The sequence below is a fragment of the Lactuca serriola genome, chromosome 3, assembly GCF_051521515.1.
Source record: "Lactuca serriola cultivar US96UC23 chromosome 3, Lser_US96UC23_V15, whole genome shotgun sequence".
NCBI lineage: Eukaryota > Viridiplantae > Streptophyta > Magnoliopsida > Asterales > Asteraceae > Lactuca > Lactuca serriola.
Genome location: NC_136410.1, coordinates 92,148,546 through 92,169,206, shown reverse-complemented (window position 1 = coordinate 92,169,206; position 20,661 = coordinate 92,148,546). Strand labels below are relative to the sequence as shown.

The window sequence follows — 20,661 nt, the reverse complement described above, 5'->3', positions numbered from 1 at the left end:
GGAGTTGTCTACGCAGCTACAGGAGCTGCTAGACAAGGGATTTATCAGACCGAGCAGTTCACCTTGGGGAGCCCCGATCCTGTTTGTGAAGAAGAAGGAGGGGTCGCACCGTATGTGTATAGTTTACCCAAATCCGAACAAAGTAATGGTAAAGAACCGTTACCCACTTCCGAGGATAGATGATTTGTTTGATCAACTGCAGGGAACATCTTGGTTTTCCAAGATCGATCTACGGTCCGTATACCACTAAATGCGGGTCAGGGATGATGATGTGCAGAAGACCGCTTTTAGGACCCGCTATGGTCATTATGAGTTTGTGGTGATGCCGTTTGGGCTCACCAATGCTCCAGCCGCATTCATGGACCTCATGAACCGCGTGTGTAGGCCGATGATGGATCGGTCTGTGATAGTATTCATTGATGACATCTTGGTCATTTCCAAGACAGAGGAGCAGCACGAGGAACACCTTAGGGAGGTGTTAGAGACTTTGAGGAGGGAGAGACTTTTCACCAAGTTCTCCAAGTGTGAGTTCTGGTTAAGTGAGGTGCAGTTTCTGGGGCACCTTGTCAACCAGAGGGGTGTATTAGTTGAGGCCAAGATAGAGGCCGTGATGCAGTAGGAGGTTCCGAGGTCTCCATCCGAGATTCGGAGCTTCCTGGGCCTGGCATGGTATTACAGGAGATTCATCCATGACTTCTCCAAGATAGCAGTTCCGTTGACCTGACTGACCAAGAAGTCGGTAGTGTTTCGTTGGGGTCCTGAGTAGCAGATTGCCTTTGAGACACTCATGCATCGATTGTGCGAGGCGCCAATTCTTACCCTGCCAGAGGGAGTAGACGACTTCGTAGTTTACTGTGATGCTTCAATCACAGGTATGGGAGCAGTTTTAATGCAGCAGGGGCATATGATAGCGTATGCATCAAGATAGTTGAAGCCTCACGAGGCTAACTACCCGACGCATGATTTAGAGCTGAGGGCGGTGGTGTTTGCCCTTAATATTTGGCGGCATTGCCTTTACGGGGTCCGGTGTACGATCTACATGGACCACAAGAGTTTGAGGTACCTTATGGATCAACCGAATCTGAACATGAGGCAACGTCGGTGGTTATATGTGGTAAAGGATTGTGACTGTGAGATTCTTTATCACCTAGGCAAGGCCAACGTGGTGGCCGATGCCCTGAGCCGCAAGGCGTGATGACTCTGATTCGAGATATCTGTCTGCGGATGACAGTGGTTACTCCATTGCTGGAGTAGAACCGTGAGGCACAAGTTGAGGGCCTGAAGGAAGAGCGTCAAAAGTGTGAGCGGATTATAGGCCGAGTGGCCTCGTTTGATTACGACAACTGAGGGTTTTTGACCCTACATGGGAGGGTCTAGGTTCTGTACTGGGGCGGAGTGAGGTGGATACTGATGGATGAGGCCCACAAGTCCAGGTTCTCCATCCATCCATGGGCGACGAAGATGTATCGGGATCTTCGCCCAGATTATTGGTGGCCCTGCATGAAGTGGGACGTCGCCTGGTATGTTGAGAGGTGCCTGACTGTGGCAACCCGAAATTTTCACTTGTGCAAACCCTACAGTCCATAACTTCAATTAAAAGTCAAATTCAACTCTGCTAATTTTTAGCTCGGTTTAAAGTCCGTTTGGGTATTTTTAAATATTTATTCTTCACAAGAATAAACGAAAGGAAGTATAATTTAGGATTAATTATACAACATTCAAGTCAAAAAACTACAAGAGCTAGGAGTTTTCGGCCCAAATAGTGTTTGGACCGAAAACCCTAAAGGGTATATAAATGACACTTAGTCATTTTTACCATTCTTTTTCCATTTCCATGTCAAGAACAATTCTCTCTCAAGTATCATCCAAATATTTTTCGAGATCTTCAAGATTGTAAGTGTTTCCTTCCTTGTTTAGTCGATCTCTTCCATTATCTAGTGATCTTACATGATTTCATTTGTGAAATCATTCCATTTTCTTAGATCTTCAAGTATTCTTCAAGAACACCAAGAACACACAGTAGTGTTTTGGGCCAAAAACACCATTCTTTGCTTCTATATTGTATGTATCTATCTCTAATACATGTTACCTAGTAAGGATACTTGATTTAGGACTTGAAATCGGCAATCATCCATGAAAAAGAGGAGTTTTCGGTCTAGTGTATCTCCTTAGACCGAAAACCCTCATGAAGGGTGCAAAATGGTCTTAAAACTTTCCTAAGGCTAAGCATGAACCCTAGAGACCGATCCCATTGATCAAGGCTCCTTGAAGAACATCATTTTTACAAGATTGGAGGAGCTTTCGGTTGAATCTCCTTAGACCGAAAACCCCCATGAACGAAAGATCATTTGGACCGAAAACCCCCATGACCAAAAACCTCCATGACCGAAAGGTCATTAGGACCGAATACCACTTGGACCGAAAGTTCCGTTTGGTAGCTATACAACCCTTAGATGCAACCCTTGGTACTTCTAGCACTTGAATCAAAGTGTTTTCCATGTCCTAGGGCGTCTTAACTTGGTTAATTAATTGTTAAATGATTAATTGGTTACATATATGTGTTATTATATGTTATATAGGATCCGTGTGTGTGCTCAAGTCTTCACTTGACACTTAACATCCTATACAATCCGTTCATCCAAACCACTCACTACAAGTGAGTTCATACCCCTTAATTAACCTTTTAAATGTTTTTAAATGCTTTTATGGGGGGGGGGGGAATACAAGTTGAACCATGTTAGTTATTGGATCAATCACATGTGATTAATAACTAGTATCCTAATGGATTTTCTATACTTTAAACTATTTTACCAAACAAATGACTTCAAACTGCTTATCAAACCATTTTATATGACAACTCTTTATCAAATTCACTTTTGTATACTAAACCTTCATTTTACAGTTTTCAAACTTATATATTGTTAAAACCATGTCTACTACATATATATAGTTATATAAATAAGGTTTGAAGGACTTAGAACTGATAACCCACTTTACTTCCTGTCCTTGTTTGGTTGTGGACTTAAAGTACCCGGTTGTTTGTCCGAGTGTCATTGAATCCTTAGTTATATATTATGTATATGTGTATAGATATAAAGACTTTTATCTCAGTTCCGTATATTCAGTCATACAAACAAGTCTACTAATAAACTATAATAGGTATAGTTTAGGGTTATACTACTTACTACTTCTAGTCCAATGAAACATACAAGAGTTAGTTCATTCATGAGTCATTACTTACTACTAGGAGAACATATACAACTATACTATGATGAGAACATATACAACTATACTATGATGAGAACATATACAACGATACTATGACGAGAAACAATACATTCATTACACAAGTACGTACATTACATATACAAGTATACTATAACACATATGTGATCCACTGTATCGGTTCATGCCTTCATTGTCATGGCCCGAGTTGTAACTAGAATCTCCTGGAAAGAGAGCATGAGTTTGTGTATAGATCTATACTAGATTGACTATCCAAAACATTGTTGCTAGCTACAGTGAGACTGGCAGGTCTTCGGGTGCCAAATGTCATACCTTTTGACGACTTACATAGTCGTGTTTCATAGTCGATAGTATGGTACAATTTATCACATAATACCTTGATATAAATCCGGTTTAAGGTAGTTAGTACAACAGTAGTTCCTATAATACAACACTACAATACTACATTAATTTACCCTTTACATTTATTTGGTGATTACTTCACTTAAATATTAATGTACAAACTATATTTTGATAATGATAGTTACACCTGGGAAAATTACACACTTTTACAAGAAATAAGCATACAAAATAGTTGTGCCTTGGTATTAGGCTACTTTTAGTAGAAAATATAGGATTTTCTAGGAGTTACAAACTTTTACAAACACTTACAATGTAACGCTCTAAAAATTCCAAACAATTTTAACTTTTCAAAAACAACCCATTTTCATAATGTTATTACAAAAAGGTTTTCAATACAATTATTATTAGAGTCTTCCCAGAACCACATCATAAAACATAATCATGAGGAGCGGTACGATCACGCCTTTGCCTTGCCATGGTCTCCTAAAGAACCTGAAAAACATTAAACCACAACTGTAAGCCCGAAAGCTTAGTGAGATACCCCGAAAATACCAACCACATATACCATACACACATAATATGCCACATCATAACAGAACACAGAACAACAACGCACTTCGGGTCTACTGTGTGACTGGTCCGCCGCATCGGCCTTCAGTCCACCTGCTCCACCCTCCGAGTCTAGCCATACATATCGAGTCTACAGTGTGATTGGTCCGCCCGCACCAGGCCTTCAATCCACCTTATCCACTCTCTAAGTCTACAGTATGACTGGTCCGCCCACACCGGGCCTTCAGTCGGTCTGGTCCACTCTCCGAGCCTCGACACGTCTGGTCCGCCCTCTTGGGGCCTACAGCCTATCCGGACCGTTCGCTGGGCCTTCGGGACAACCGGTCCGCCCTGGGTATGATGGCCTACAGCACAAAGCATGACCCGCCTCAACCCCACCCCAGTCCAACACCCATGTGCACATAAACATTCAATCATATAACAATTCACATTCAATCAAGCCGATCTAGCAGATCACATAAGATAACATCATCCTAACCAGGATACCGACCTTAACCAGGTCTCTAACATAATACCATCCTAACTACCAGGATGAAAACATAGCAAAGCAATAACATAGCAACGATACCCGGATCTCAATCCGATAAAAGGGTCGGCTTTGGTGCCTTAGACCCTGTTGATATAGTGAGGATAACTCACCTCGCAACTGCCGACTGAACAGATAAACCCAAGCTGCTCCAACCACTAATGCGATCTCCACCACTGGTCAACACCAAAACGCTGAACTCAAAACAAAAGTCAACAATTACCAAAATGCCCCTAGAAATCAACTGGTCAACCCTTGGTCAAAGTCAAAGTCAAAGTCAACCCCTGACTAACTCTACTCGCTGAGTCAACCCAATGACTCGCCGAGTCCCCATGCACAGAACTTCCCCAATCCGCGACTCAACTCGCCGAGTCACCCCGAGACTCGCCGAGTTCCACAACCCTGAGTCCTTTCACACTCGACTCACCGATTCATAGCTCAATCAGAAGAAAGGTTAGGGCCTCACGACCAGACTCGCTGAGTCCAAGAACAAACTCGCCGAGTCCAAGGCTATCTTCAACAGGCTCTCCGAGTTGTTCTTCCAACTCGTTGAGTCCCTACTTATCTTCATCCAACTCGCCGAGTTGTTCTTCCAACTCGTCGAGTTCCAGCCTATCTTCAAGCAACTCGCCGAGTACACCCTTGTGACTCGCCGAGTACCCTTAGATCTGAAACCATACAGAGGCTTTCCAAGCCATGCAGAAGCTCTAAACCATAGATCTACCCTTCTACAAGCCATCCATCACGTAAAGTGGCAAACTTTACGTGAATCCAAGTAGATCTAAGCATGTTACACTCTAGGGTTTGGGTTTGGGACAAAAGAACTTCACCAACAACTCTTGAGCATAGACTTTATGGCTTTCTGGATCATTAGCAACCTAGATCTAAGGTAGCAACCTCAGATCTTACACCAAACTTGAGATGGACCTCATTTATGCCCAAAAACCCCCCACAAATGGTAGATCTAGATGCACAAAAGCTCAAACAGAGGATTATTACCTCAAATGAAGGCTCCCACTGATGAATGAACCAATTCTCTACAAAGCCCCTTGCTCCAATCTTCTTGCTCTTCAATTTCCTTCCAAGGTTACCTCCTCCAAGGCTCTAATCTCTCACCAAGGATAGCTCACACGAATTTAGGGTTTCTGAACTCAAAGGGAAGGTAAAGAGGCTGGGGAAGACGTGTTATGTTCTTTATATACGGCTCAACCCCTAGAATTAGGGTTTTCTCCACTCAGCACCAACTCGGAGAGTCCACCCATGCTACTCGCCGAGTTGGTCACTTAACACGCGACCAGAGTCGCGACCCTACTCGCCGAGTCCACTCGTGGACTCGCTGAGTTGCCCTTTCACACTTACAGTTTTAGCCCTTCAACTCTACTTCTGATACTCTGGGATGTTACAATTCTCCCCCACTTAAATTAGGCTTCGTCCTCGAAGCCTGCGACAACACAACTCTAGAAGTACTCTCGCAATGCACCAACTGGCATTAACTAGACCAGGTTCCTCAACGCACGACCACCGAAACCCAAAACCCAATTTTTCTTCCTGCGGTGTTCTGACCAGCGCTTCAAGCCGGCCACCGGCCTCATCCTATGATAACCACACTTATCAACTGAGTACCACTCCATGATACTTCACTTGCTCCAAATCACAACAATCACTCGACTCATACGAGCTAGAAATAACCATGAACCACCGGAATTCCCGGTATGAGCCCAACTTTATCCACTCCATGCTGACAGGATGACACATCCTTCAGCCTCAGAGGAACTCGCATGAGTTCTCCACCGCAATCTCATACCCATGCCGAACTGGCTCTAGCATCTTCGGGTTGGGAAAACCCGATACACTGCCAACACCTCCAAACATCCCCCAGGATGAATTTCCACCACATAAATCAAAATCATACTGGAAATCCAAGATTCCATCCCTGCATTCCTTCCGAGCCTCAGCAAACATCCAACCCATATGTGATTCCATACCACAGCCGCAGACACACTGCTCATCAACCATGATTGGAACACCCCAATCAGCACTCTGCACTACTGCTTTCACTTCCATGAACATACACTCCCTCTCGGAGCTACCTTCCTTTCATTTCCCTTTCCAAGGAAATCCACTTGGCTGCCTTGAGATTACCACAAGTGCCACGGTGCTCACTCAATACTACACCATTCTCTTATAGCATAATCGCTATCCTATGCACCATACATGATCTGGATCCGCTCGCAAGGACTCTGAAGTCCATGCTCTACCTTCCACCCACCACGATCAATACCCGGGGCCAGATCTTCTGACGCTAACATGTCGCGACATACTCAATCCATTTCCTCGCATCGATATATCAACACATGCAGAGTCTTCATCATGACTGGACTGCCTTACCAGGCTTTCAGCCAATCTGGACCACTCTCAGAACCTTCAGCAGATTTGGACCGCCCTCCAGGGCTTTCAGCCTGGCTGGACCATTCTCCGAGCCTTCGGCCTGACTGGTACGCCTACCGGCCTTCAGTCTATCTGGACCGCTCAACTAGCATTCATCATTCCGAGTCATCCCTTCGGGAAACTCTCCCATCCATACTGTTCTAGCTCTCTAGGGGTTCCGAACTCTATCTCCAGCCTACATACTCAAACCCGGCCCGATCCCAGGCCTTCCACAATCAATCACCCTTGGTGTGTATCCCGCCCCGCATGCCTGCCACTTACTCATACCAGCCTACGCTCTTGGGGGACAGAAACACTGTTGAATCCCAAGCAGCTAAACAACCTCTCATGCTTATCGATCTTCTGGAGAATTTTCCAATTCTCCCCCACTTAGAGAACTGACTATCAACCACCGGTCGCCATCACCGACCTCCCTCAACAACCCTACACAACACAAACACTTACACACGAACTGATTCCTACTAGAACGAGCAACCTTCACAAAATCACATATCAACAATGATCATCCCGGGCTCGAAAGAAACTCGATCTTCAGCTAACTACTCCTCAGACTGTAGATGCTACCCGACATTTAGACCAAACGCCAAATTTCCACTAATAACCCTCATGAATGATAACTAACGAATTTTCCAACACTAAACCCTTAACCATACCATAACCCTCAAAGAACAACGAATACCATACTGAAAACCACACAACGAGACTAGCAGATAAACAATACTCCACAAAAATCACAAGATAACAAGACATCAAGAAAGAAACATACCCGCAGCTGCATCCGGCACTGCCCTGACCTCCTCTGCTGTAAGTTGAAAAGCACGACCCTGAGCCCTTGGGGGCTCCGCTCCACCCTGACCTCCACCCGTGATCCTCAATGTGGTCGGTGCTGGAGCCTGCACCGGACCTGCAGCAAGCAGTCGACAGTTGACCCTCAAGTGTCCAACCTGATGACAATGATAACAAATCCTCAAATCCCGAACAGGGGTTGTCTGCTGACAATCCCTCGCATAGTGCCCCTCCTTTCCGCACTTACGGCATGCACCACCGGACCTACAAACTCCGGTATGACCCTTCCCACAGTTTCCACAAGTGTGGCTGCTCTGATCTCCCACTCTAGAATCAACGGTCTTGGACCGTTTCGGCGCCGGCTGCGACTGCACCGGAGCCTGCTTCATCTCTCGCAACTGCAACTCAATCTCCAACTCACGCCGCCTGGCGGCCTCCTGCAACTCCAACAAGGTCTCGCACCTCTTCGTAGACACAAACTGCCTGATATCCTTCTTGAGCATACTCATATATCGGGACATCTGAGCCTGCTCCGAAGCGAACTCAGGGCAAAACATCGCCCTCTCAGTGAACATCCTGGTGATCTCCGTCACCGACTCCGAATCCTGCTTCAGTTCCAGGAACTCCTGAGCTAATCTCTCACTCTCAACCTGCGGAACATAACGAGTGCTGAACATCTCCTGGAACTGATCCCATGAAACCGCAGCTCTTTGCGCATCCGAATATGACCCCGTGGTCAATCTCCACCAATCCTTCGCCCCGAGCCTCAACAGGTTCAGAGCACACCTCACTCTCTGATCAGCAGGGCACGAACACGTGAAGAAACACCCCTCCACGTGCGATAACCATCTCATAGCAACAATCGGGTCCTGAACTCCATCAAAGGTAGGAGGCTTCGTATTATCGAAGTCGCGATACTGAAAACCTCGACCGGCTCCTCCCCCTGCTGCTGCTACAGCCGCTGTAGCCACCGCGACAGCCGTCTCTATGAGGGCTGCATAGCGCTCATCAAAATACTCAATCATAGCGGTCTTGATCGACCCGAACAGTTCCGGCAACTCGGCCCGGAACAACGCAGCAACCTCATCGTGCAGGATCTCACGGATCCTAGCGTCCAACTCGCCTGTGCTCATCTGACCAATAACCTTGGGCGGTACTGACCCGCCCTGACCTCCCTCTCTTGCTCCTGATCTTGACTCGGATCCACTCCCATCATGCCTCGTAACCACCATACTGAAAAAACACCACAAGATCTCAGAGACTCCCCACAAACCCGGGAGCCAACTCCCAACCCAACCCTAGAGGTCATGGTTTCTTTGATACACGTATGGGTCCTATGCTTTCAGTAGTATGGGCCCATACTACCTTCCAGACCTACCCATATTTGTATCAAGTATACCAAAACACCCTAGTGGAAAACATACATAACAAATGCTCAACCCTCACTCCTAGAGGAACACCGGAAATCTCCCATAGAGGAACCCTAGGCTAGCAGGCATCATAAATCAGGCAACATTATCATGAAATCCTGAATATCTCTAGCCTAGTACTAGCATGCTGTTCTTTCAAAGCTCAAAAACAAAAATCATGTATGGTATTTTGGGGTTACTTACTGGCTCCGACTGATCGTACCTCCGCGTCCTCCTTTTACTCATTTTGAAAACCATTTTAAATTCTCTTTTAAAAACTCTCCCTGATTTGAGACTAGATTCACACGAATGTTCCTCCAATTCACTCAAACCAAGGCTCTGATACCAACTAGTAATGCTATAAAAATTCCAAACAATTTTAACTTTTCAAAAACAACCCATTTTCATAATTTTATTACAAAAAGGTTTTCAATACAATTATTATCAGAGTCTTCCCAGAACCACATCATAAAACATAATCATGAGGAGCTGTACGATCACACCTTTGCGTTGCCACGGTCTCCTGAAGAACCTGAAAAACATATAACCACAACTGTAAGCCCGAAAGCTTAGTGAGATACCCCCAAAATACCAACCACATATACCATACTACGCATAACATGCCATATCATATCAGAACACAAAACAACCATGCACTTTGGGTCTACTATGTGACTGGTCCGCCGCACCGGCCTTCAGTCCACCTGGTCCACCCTCCGAGTCTAGCCATACATATCGAGTCTACAGTGTGATTGGTACGCCCGCATCGGGCCTTCAATCCACCTGGTCCACTCTCTGAGTCTACAATATGACTGGTCCGCCCGCACCGGGCCTTCAGTCGGCCTGGTCCACTCTCTGAGCCTCGTCACGTCTGGTCCGCCCTCTTGGGGCCTACAGCCTATCCGGACCACTCGCTGGGCCTTCGGGACAACCGGTCTGCCCTGGGTATGTTGGCTTACAACACAAAGCAGGACCCGCCTCAACCCCACCCCAGTCCAACACCCATATGCACATAAACATTTAATAATATAACAATACCCATTCAATCAAGCCGATCTAGTAGATCACATAACATAACATCCTCCTAACCAGGATACCGACCTTAACCAGGTCTCTAACAAAATACCATCCTAACTACCAAGATGCAAACATAGCAAAGCTATAACATAACAATGATACCCGGATCTCAATCCGACAAAAGGGCCGGCCATGGTTCCTTAGACCCTGCTTATCTTCATCCAACTTGTCGAGTCCCTGCTTATCTTCCGTTAGTGGAGTTTTCATATAACAACAGCTACCATTCCAGTATAGATCGGCCTCCCTTCGAGATGCTCTACGGGAGGAAGTGTAGGACCCCAATATGTCGGGGTGAGGTCGGTCAGCGAGTCATGGGGAGTACGGAGGTGGTACTCAAGACCTCAGAGCGGATTCAACAAGTCTAGAGCAGGCTCCAGACTGCTCAGAGTCGGCAGAAGAGTTACGCCGACAAGCAGCCTTCGAACTTGGAGTTTCAGGTGGGCGATATGCTGCTCCTGAAAGTAACACCCCGGAAGGGTGTTATCAGATTTCGGAAGCAGGGCAAGTTGGGCCCCAGGTTCATTGGTCCGTTTAGGGTTTTGGCCCGGGTGGCTTATCAACTTGATCTTCCAGCAGAGCTCATCCAGACCCACATCACATTCCACGTTTGGCAGTTGCGGAAGTACTTAGTGGATGAGTCAGCAGTGGTACCCCTTGAGGACATTCAGGTTGACGATACCCTGAACTATATCGAGAGACCAGTGGTGATTTTGGATCGCAAGACGAAGGAGCTGAGGAACTAAAGGGTAGAGTTAATTAAGGTGTAGTGGCAGCACCGCAAAGGCTCGGAGTGAACGTGGGAGCCCGAGGAGGAGATGAGAGAGAACTAGCCAGATTTGTTTTCAGAGACAGCAAACTTGAAGGACGAAGTCTAAGATAAGTGGGGGAGAATTGTAACACCCCATTCCTGGTATGTATTTAATCCATTTTATGTCATTTTTATAAGAGTGACTCGACGAGTAGCAGCCCTAACTTGTCTAGTAGATGCCAGGATTGGACGCGGGTTTTAAGTCATCTACTCGTCGAGTCCGCGCTTGACTCGATGAGTAGGCCAGTCTAGGGGAAACCCTAATATTTAGGGTTTGCACCCTATTTAAGCAACATTATGGGCCTCAAGTCCAGCCTCCATCACCTCCAGAGCATTAATCCCGAAACCCTAATCCCCCATAAGTGAACTTGAGCTTTCTTGGTGATTTTGAGAGTTATTGGTGTATCTTGAAGCTAGTGAAAGAGTTGGAAAGAAGAGGGTTCAAGGGAGAAAGAGTAGATCCAAGAACAACATCAGCGTCTCTTCACTTTCTGGTAATCAAGATCCATACTTGACTTGTAGTTTTATAGATCTTCTTATTGTCATTTTTATGGAGTTTTGGGTCCGACAAGCTTGATCCTTGAGACTTGGACGTCCCAAGTCGATTGATCCTCAGATCTAGAACCTCGGAGGGTTCTCATGGCATAAAGGTGCCATCTTTATGGCCATGAGAACCCCAAGAATGAAATAAACCTCATTTGTGGCCTTTTGAGCATAAAAGTCCCATGCATGAACGTAAAGTTCATGACTTTATGTATCATAATGATCTTAGGAGCCTAGATCTACCTTCTGGATGAGTTTTTCACACAAGAAATTGAGTTATAAGACTTGGACATGCATAGACTCAACGAGTCATTCTTGGGACACAGCGAGTCATGGGTCGGTTCCCAAAACGGTTGTGACTAAGGGGAACACAGTTTAGTTCAGAAGGGATATAGAAGAGTCCAGAGAAGGGACTCAACAAAATGGACATAGCCATGGATCTGGGAACCATGGGGCTCGGCGAGTGCAGGAACGCACTCGGCGAGTCCAAGGCCATCTCCCAACTTTTGAAGATGGACTCGACGAGTTGTTCATACAACTCGGCGAGTCACAGACTAGACACGTCATAAGACGAAGATAAAATCGACGAGTTCAAGAGGAACTCGGCGAGTCAGATGAAGATTGTCCCGATGTTACGGTTGAAGGTAAACTCGTCGAGTTCTTGCTAAACTCGACGAGTAGAGTCGGGTTAGGGACAAATAGAAAAATAGTGACTCGGCGAGTCAGTGTGTCTGGTCAATTGGAACGTTGACTTTGACCAGAATATTGACCAAGGGTGAGATGGTCTTTTCACCCTAAGATTTGTTATCAATTTTTGACTAAGTGTCATTGTGGGAATTATAGCCGGGGAGTCTCCGGTGCAGCAGCCAGATATTTCTCACTCAGGGTTTCAGCAGTCAGACACACGAGGTGAGTGTTCCTTCAGTAGGAATGGGTCTAAGGCACCAAGGCTGGCCCACAATATGATTTTATCAGTATTATAGTTTTGGCGGGGCCCGTATCTCTTAGTCAGTTGAGTGTGGGTGGGGCCTGTATCTCCTAGTAGTTTGGATGCAATATGATACATGAATGAATGATAGATTTAGTATACTTGTTTCTGTGTGATACTTGTTTCTCAGTATAGTAGTTGAGTGTGGGCAGGGCCCGTATCTCATAGTAGCCGGTTGTGGGCAGGGCTCATACCTCGAGTGTGGGCGAGGCCCGTATCTCCTAGTTAGTGGAGTGTGGGCGGGGCCCGTATCTCCATGAGTGTGGGTGGGGGCCGTATCTCCTAGCTGTATGTTATATGTGTTTGGTATGTGGTAGTTTAGGGGAGCTCAGTAAGCTTCGTGCTTACGGTTTTCAGTTTTGGTTTCAGGTACTTTCACTAGCAAAGAGAAGGGATCGGGATGATCGCATGGCACACACCACAATCTTCGGCCTGGGAGTTTCACTCTGATAGTTTGTTAGGAGATTTATACATGAGATATATTTTACGATATGTTATGATAAACGACTCATGATTTTACTTATGATATCAGATGGTTTATGACTTTTATAATGATTGAAAAATGAAATTTTTGGGCCATATTTTTGGGATGTTTGAATTCACTCCTCCAATGAAGCTTCAAAGATGATCACCTTCCTACAAAGCACTAAAATACACCTCAAAATGACCTTCTAATCTCAAAACACACAAGTATGGAATTAGGGTTCGAGTGTAGGGTAAGGAGGACAAGGAGGCTGATAAAATGAGGGTTTCAAGTCCATAAAATGCTTAAATAGTGGCCAACCCCAAAAATTAGGGTTTTCTAGGTCTTAACATACGCCCCACGTACACTTTCTGTACGCCCAGCGTACACCTATGAATCCCCGATCATTAACCTCGCATGAGTATGCTAAGCGTACCACTTGGTACGCTCCGCATACTCGCTTCATTGCTTATACACCCTGCGTACAACTCAAGGGTCAATACGCGACAAATTAAATAATGCAAGGTAAAAAGAGAAACTTACCACTACTAGAAAACCGATTCAATAACTACAACACAATCCATAGCTATAAGTGAATAACTACAAAATTGCTACAGAAAAATGTCTGTAGCATAATGGTTTGTGGCTAAATTATAGCTATGGATTAGCTACTGAATCGCTACAGAATAGCTACAAAAATAAATAGCTATGGATTTGCTACAAAATAGCTACGGAAGTGGATAGCTACGAAATAACTACGAAACTAAGTAGCTACGGAATAGCTACGAAAATAAGAAGCTACGGAAGTAAATAGCTACGGATTTTCTGTAGGTAATCCATAGCTAATTACTTTTTATTTAAAAAAACAGTAAAAAATTAATATATATAAATATATCCAGTTTTTTCTGTCCAAAAATATTGAAAAAACCCATTACATTAAACTTATAATAATATTGAAATTCAACTACAAAATAAATATTATTATAACAAAACTAATAAACCTAAAAAAAGTATCAAATACAAATACATATTACTAATAAACATTGTCTAATAATACAATAAATGTGTCTAAGTGCTTACAAACGTAAAATTGAGAATTACTTGGTGGATTACTTGGCAAATTATCGAGTATGTTGAATCGGTAGAGGGTGACAAGTGTTCTTCAAATTGAGTTTTGAATCAAAGGCCGCCAATTGTTCCTGTTTCAACACACCATAATCAATGATCACGAAAAATACAAATATAGCAATGTACTTTTACTTATTTGTTTATACCTTCCTACATGTACTTATTGGATCATCTGAGTAAAATGGAGGATATCCAACAAGCATCTCATACATTATTGCACCTAATGACCACCTGCATTAATAGTAATACTTAAAAACACTCATGAAATAAAAGAAAATGACAAAAATACCCTCAGCAAAAATAGTAATACGACACTAACCAGTCACACTCTATCCCATATCCTTTCTTCAACAACACTTCAGGGGCAATATAGTCCGGTGTCCCCACTGTTGAAAACACCTTCTCTCACATAAAACCAAAAAGATCAAATTAATTAATCAACAATAATATAAAAATCTCTGATTAAAAACTCATAAAAGAGTAACAGACCAGTTTTCTTCTGTTCATCTGCCAATGTTGAAGCTGTTTATGAGCACTCATCCATCTATGTCCATTCACAGCATCAGGAAAACCATCAATATCCATTGTTTCTCTTATATTTTCATCACTCATGGCTTCACTTTCATTCAATGTAGACAATGTCCTACAATCAAGAGGCTTACACAACCCAAAATCTGAAAGCTTCAGGAAAACCTATTTTTTAGGCCTAGAAATTTTGGACATTTATAGTGAAAATAATCTTTTTAAATAAAGAATAAAAAAGGAAAAATAAAAGTAAAAAGAAATAATGAATACATGAGCTAATAAAAGGAAACAAATAAGGAAGGGTCAATGGTGGCAATTTTGGAAAACATGTTTAGTTATATATAACTAGACAGACTATTTGTAAAGAGTTAAAAATATAATGAAATGATATTTATAAGCTTAAGAGAGAGTTTTTCACTTGGAAATGTTGATAGAAACCCTTGTATCATTTTGTATCATTTTCAAAAGTTGCTCACTTTAGTCTCTTGGTGTGTTGTGGGTAGTGAATTCTCTTTTGTAGGACATCTATTAGGACAACGATTGATTAATTATATCATTTTACTAAACTATTTTCTATGTTGGTTTTGAAACAACCATAAACAGGGAGGAAAAGATGAACATTTTATAGCATTTTAAGCATGAAATACAATGACAATCTGTTGACTTGAAGCATCGAACAAGAACCTGATGACAGATTTTCAAATGTAAGCATGAAATGAAATTAGTTTTGAAGCATCAAGCAATAATCTGGTGGTTTTCAAACAATAAACTATCAACATCAAACACAATATGATAGCAGACCTTCAAATGGAAAAATATCATGGCTTGAGCATCAAACAATAAACTATAAGCATCAACCTAGGAGCATCATACATAACTCAAACAACCATGGGTTGAGTCTAATTCCAAAAAGATTTGAAGAATTGGAGTAATAACCTTGGTCGCCTGGATAACAGATGGAGCAGAGGACTTTGAAGAAGGCATCGAACTAAACCCAAAAATCAAAACACACCCTAAATCAAAACAAAGTCTAAATTGAAATCAATCCTAACCCAAAACGAAAACCTAAGTGGAATTAAACCAAAAAAAACTTACTTGAAACAATGATGACAATGGCGATGGCAAGCAGAAGGTGGCGATGGCAAGCCGATGACGGCGACGACAAGCAGATGACCGAAGCTAAAAAGGGCGACGATGAATTGGTGAAGAAGATATACGAATTTTGTGATGGTGACGAGAGATGATCGGGGCTAAAAACAATCTCTATGTACAACATTGCCAACAACAGCGGCAAGATGGAACTCCGACGATGAAAACGAAGACGAGAGGGGGTGTAAGGGGGAGGTGCGAGTAGAAACAATGAGAGAGAAGAGGGAAAATGAATCAGGGAGGGAGATAGAAAGAAAAGGGAGAATAATGTTTTTTTGATGGATCCCGCTAAATGGAGGCGGGTAAGAGTATTGGAAACCCTAAAATCAAAAATGGAAAAAAAAGGGTTGTGGGATTCGAACTTGTGTGTATCATAGATAGAACCAAGGAGACTACCAAGTGGCCGAGAATGCCATATCCATACCTTCTTCGTCTACAATAGCTTTTAACCACTTTCAATTCCGTTATTATTATTATTTCCATTATTATTATTACTACTATTATTATTTCTATTATTATTTGTTGGGTCGTGTTTTGTATAAAGTATTGCGTCTATTGGGCTCGTCAGCTAGTTCATTTTGTATCTCTGGTATGGGCCTGTCCATCCGTGAGAGGACTTTAATCGATCTTCAAGTTTGTTTTATAACTTATCAATTGGTATCAGAGCAGTAGGCTGTGTAATTCATACACATCTTTTCTGTGAAAAAGGTTGCAATTAGGGTTATTCCGCATTAACTAATATTTATTGAGCTGTCATCCCATAATTGATGTAACTCAGCATTTATTTGTTTTACCCTAATTTAATATATTACAAGTATGATCTTTCAAACAGGTTATTCGATCAAGCATGGACGAGTCACAATCAAATCCCATTAACATCTCAAATAGCATTGGATCAACGACGAAAATTCCCATCCTTTACACCCACGATTACGAAGTCTGGGCACATCACTTTGAAGATTATGTCATTGGATCTGAGGACAATGGATATCTTATTTGGGAAGCAATCGTGTCTGGACCATTCGCTCATTCAGCAACGTCAAGAATCATTAAAACTCAGAAAGAGTATAATGATCTGTTGAAAGACGTAAAAGATATTGCCCAAGACGAAAAGGATAAATTTCAATGCAATATTAAGGCATTGAGACTAATCAGATTCAATCTTCAATCAGATACTTTCAGGCTAGTGAGTTCGTGCAGCACTGCTAAAGAAATATGGGATAGGCTGCGAGAGCTATATTCCACAGACGAAGTTCTTGAGCATTCCATTCAAACCTTACTTTTGTCTGAGTTTGGTGAATTTAAGCAGAATCCTGAAGAAACTGTGACTCAGACGTTCGATCGCTTCAATCATTTTCTTAGTAAGATGATTAAACACGATATTGAAAGGAAGTTGATTGAACAAAAAGTTACGTTTTTAAACAGTCTTAGATCTAAGTGGAGAGCGGTTGTGTATACTGTTAAAGCACATGAGCAATTCAAATCTTACTCATTGGCAAAGCTGGTAGGGATTTTGAAATCCCAAGAAAAGATTGTCTTGCAGGAGAAAAATGTGGTTTCAAGCTTGGGATCATTGGCCCTTCTGTCCAAAAGCAAAGGTGTAGTGGAAGATGAAGACCTTAACTTGGAAGACTATGACCTTACCTCAGAAGACTATGCAATGATGGTATCAAAACCGAAGAGGTTCATCAAGAAAAGGTTTCCTACCAATAAGAACCGAAATTGACAGGGAAGTTATAGTTCTGAAAAGGTCAGGGAAGAACCGAAGGCAGAAGAACCAAAGAAAGAACCGAAGGCTGAAGGAGAATCGGGTGTGAACTGCTACTATTGTGGAGGAAAGAACCACTATGCCAAAGACTGTGTCCTAAAGAAAATGGAAGAAAAGGATGAGGACAAAGATGAAGAAGCGATGTTAATGAAAAAGCTGGAAGAGATCAAGAGAAAGAAAACTGTCACTAACCCTTCAATGAATGCTTTAATTGTGCAGGGTTCGGTAGCAGATGATGAGTTTGGTGGCGTGGAGGTCTGGTCAACCGACTCTGAGAATGATGAAGTTAGGAAGCCATCTCATGGAAAGTCTTATGTTGCAAAAGATGAAGGAAGCGGTGGAAAGTGCTTGATGGTGTCGGATGTATGTCATATGAAGGGATACAACACAGATGGTGGGAATGAAGACACGAAGGAGCGAGAGGACTTGTGCTTCACAGCAAAACCTCTCAGTGTGCAGTTTAATGAGCTTGATGAATTAATCAAGAAGGTACAATCTATTTTTGTTTCATTCAAAGTCCCACAAAACTCATATGAAAAAGAATTAAAGAATGTAAATTCAAGAATCTCTCATCTAGACAACAGTTTAACTCAAACACGGGTCACCAATTCTAACATGACTGACCAAATAAGCAGGGTGTCTTCAAAGAGTGAGGAACGGAGACAATTTGAAACTTTTAAAACAGAGAAATGTCTTTTGAAACTTTTAAAACAGAGAAATGTCTTTTGTTTAATTGCTAAGCGTCTTTACACTAATATCACTCAACTTCATTTGAACTGTGAAATAGGGCAGAAAATTCATCGCATGATTTTTCCCTTCCTTGAGTTTAAGGAGGATGAAATTGACGCTGAAGCATATAATTGCGAAAGTGTAGTTTCGTCTGAGGATGTAAATCCAACATATATGTATGGTCTGGACAAAATCGAATCTTTCATAAAGTCCAAGGACCATAAGGACATGTTGAAAAATCTTTTGGATGAAAATGATAAACTGAAACTAAGGACCGAAACCATACAAAAGTTTGATTCATTGAATGCCAACTTGAGCTCAGAAAATAAAATTGATGTTGAAAATGCATCTGAGCTTAATGAGGACGATGATATGAGTGAAATTTCTGTAGAGGATGTAGTTGACTGTTCTGAGTTTGTCAAGAGCGAACCCGAAAACCACAAAAATCTTATTTCAGAAAATTCTGTGGAGTTTGCTCGTCTGTCCCAACAAAAGTCCCCGATCCTTGAAGAAAAAGCTATTGTATACCAAAAGGTAAGGACGACTCCAAATCAGGTGTATAAGGTCACAGGTGTAACCGAACATCAGACAGCCGAACTCACAGCCATTGTAAACGAAGATAATGCTGATGGTTGTGATGAGTTCTTCTGGTCCGCCCCTATCGACAATGCTGACAAAACCGTTGGTCTGTCAGAAAGAACATCCTGGAAAACCAAAGGCATATATGTGCCAGAGCCTTTGAACAAGCCTGATAGCTTCAACGTGGCAAGTACTAGTGGTACAAAAGATGTTCCTGAAGAAAAAGGAGTTTCTGCAAAAGAAGTCACTCCTTCAAGCGAAACAACATCAGCTCAAAGTGAACCAGCTGACAAAAAGCAAAAGCAAAAAACAAATATCCATCGTCAGCCGAAGCAAGTGAAAAATCAAAAACAGCAAAGGAATCAGAGATACAAGAAGAATCTCTCTGAAAGAAAACAGTTTTGGCAATCTCAAAACGCCCATTTCTCTTATCATGACAGAAACTCAAAGTCAGAGAAAAGTACTGTTAGATCGCAAGAAAATAATAACAACCGAAAGGAGAGGTTCGGTTCTGAGGGTAATAACAACCGAAAGGAGAGGTTCGGTTCTGAGGGTCATAACAACCGAAAGGACAAGTTCGGTTCTGAAAAATATGACAACCGAAGACAAAGGTTCGGTTCAGAGAACACAAGCTACCGAAAGCATAAGTTCGGTTCCAAAAGCAAAAGCAACCAAAGTTCTAGGTTCGGTCCCACTAATGATCAAAAACAAAAGGGTCACTTAGAACCTCAAGTCAAGAAAACATCTCAGTCTAAATTCTCTCGTTCTACTTCTTCTAATTCTTCTAATTCCTCTCAACCTCATTCTAAATTCAATTCTGTTCGCACTCAAAAACCTAAATCTTCAACAGATTTGAAAGGAAAATCGAAGGTTTCATCAGTCCAAATACCTAAACCAGAATCCAAACTGACAGTAACAAATCTCAATAAAATTAAGGTTTTCACCATTAAAAAGAAAGATGAGAAAACGTTAATAAAAAGAACATATCTTGTTGACATCTCTCTTACTATTCATGTTCCTGTGAAAGGCTCACGTGGACCCAAGAAACTTTGGGTTCCTAAATCTGCTTAATTTTTGCAGGTTATCAGTGACGAGAAGTTTGACGAAGAATGGTATATTGACAGTGGCTGCTCACCTCACATGACAGGAAGGAAGGAAGAGCTGAGGGAATTTCGGTCTCTTTCAAACGGTGGAAATGTCAAGTTCGGAAACAACTCATTCGGCACAATAAAAGGCTATGGAATGATAACAAATGGTGATTTACGATTAGAAAGGTCGCATACGTTGAAGGACTACAGCACAACCTCATCAGTGTATCTCAGCTTGTTGGAGGTACCGGTCTCAAGGTCTCATTCGACGATGAGGGTTCGAAGATAATTGAAAAGAAAACGAAAAGAGTAATTCTCAAATCAGAGCGCAAAGGCGAGATGTTTCCCATGAATCTCAAACCCATCAAAGGAAATCCAGCTATCTGTCTCCTATCCAAAGCACAATCTGACGAAAGCTGGCTGTGGCACCGAAGGCTCTCTCATCTCAACTTCAAGGATATCAACAAACTTGTCACCGGAGGTCATGTT

General features: G+C 42.6%; 1 protein-coding gene across 2 annotated transcripts; it reads right to left on the bottom strand.

Annotated features, from left to right (window-relative positions):
- Positions 1 to 14,135: 14,135 nt before the first annotated feature.
- Positions 14,136 to 16,305, bottom strand: LOC145094575 (serine/threonine-protein kinase CBK1-like). Of its 2 annotated transcripts, none has more exons than XM_079032718.1 (6): positions 15,955 to 16,305; positions 15,796 to 15,872; positions 14,824 to 15,015; positions 14,654 to 14,733; positions 14,481 to 14,565; positions 14,136 to 14,405 (listed from the first exon to the last, which is right to left on the bottom strand). In XM_079032718.1, exons 1-6 carry the CDS (start codon positions 16,133 to 16,135, stop codon positions 14,328 to 14,330), a joined length of 693 nt encoding a protein of 230 aa, XP_078888844.1. In that variant the 5' UTR covers positions 16,136 to 16,305; the 3' UTR covers positions 14,136 to 14,327. The 2 variants fall into 2 exon arrangements, with proteins under 2 accessions (XP_078888844.1, XP_078888845.1); XM_079032719.1 differs by having other exon boundaries at positions 14,824 to 14,991; positions 15,955 to 16,304.
- Positions 16,306 to 20,661: the final 4,356 nt, after the last annotated feature.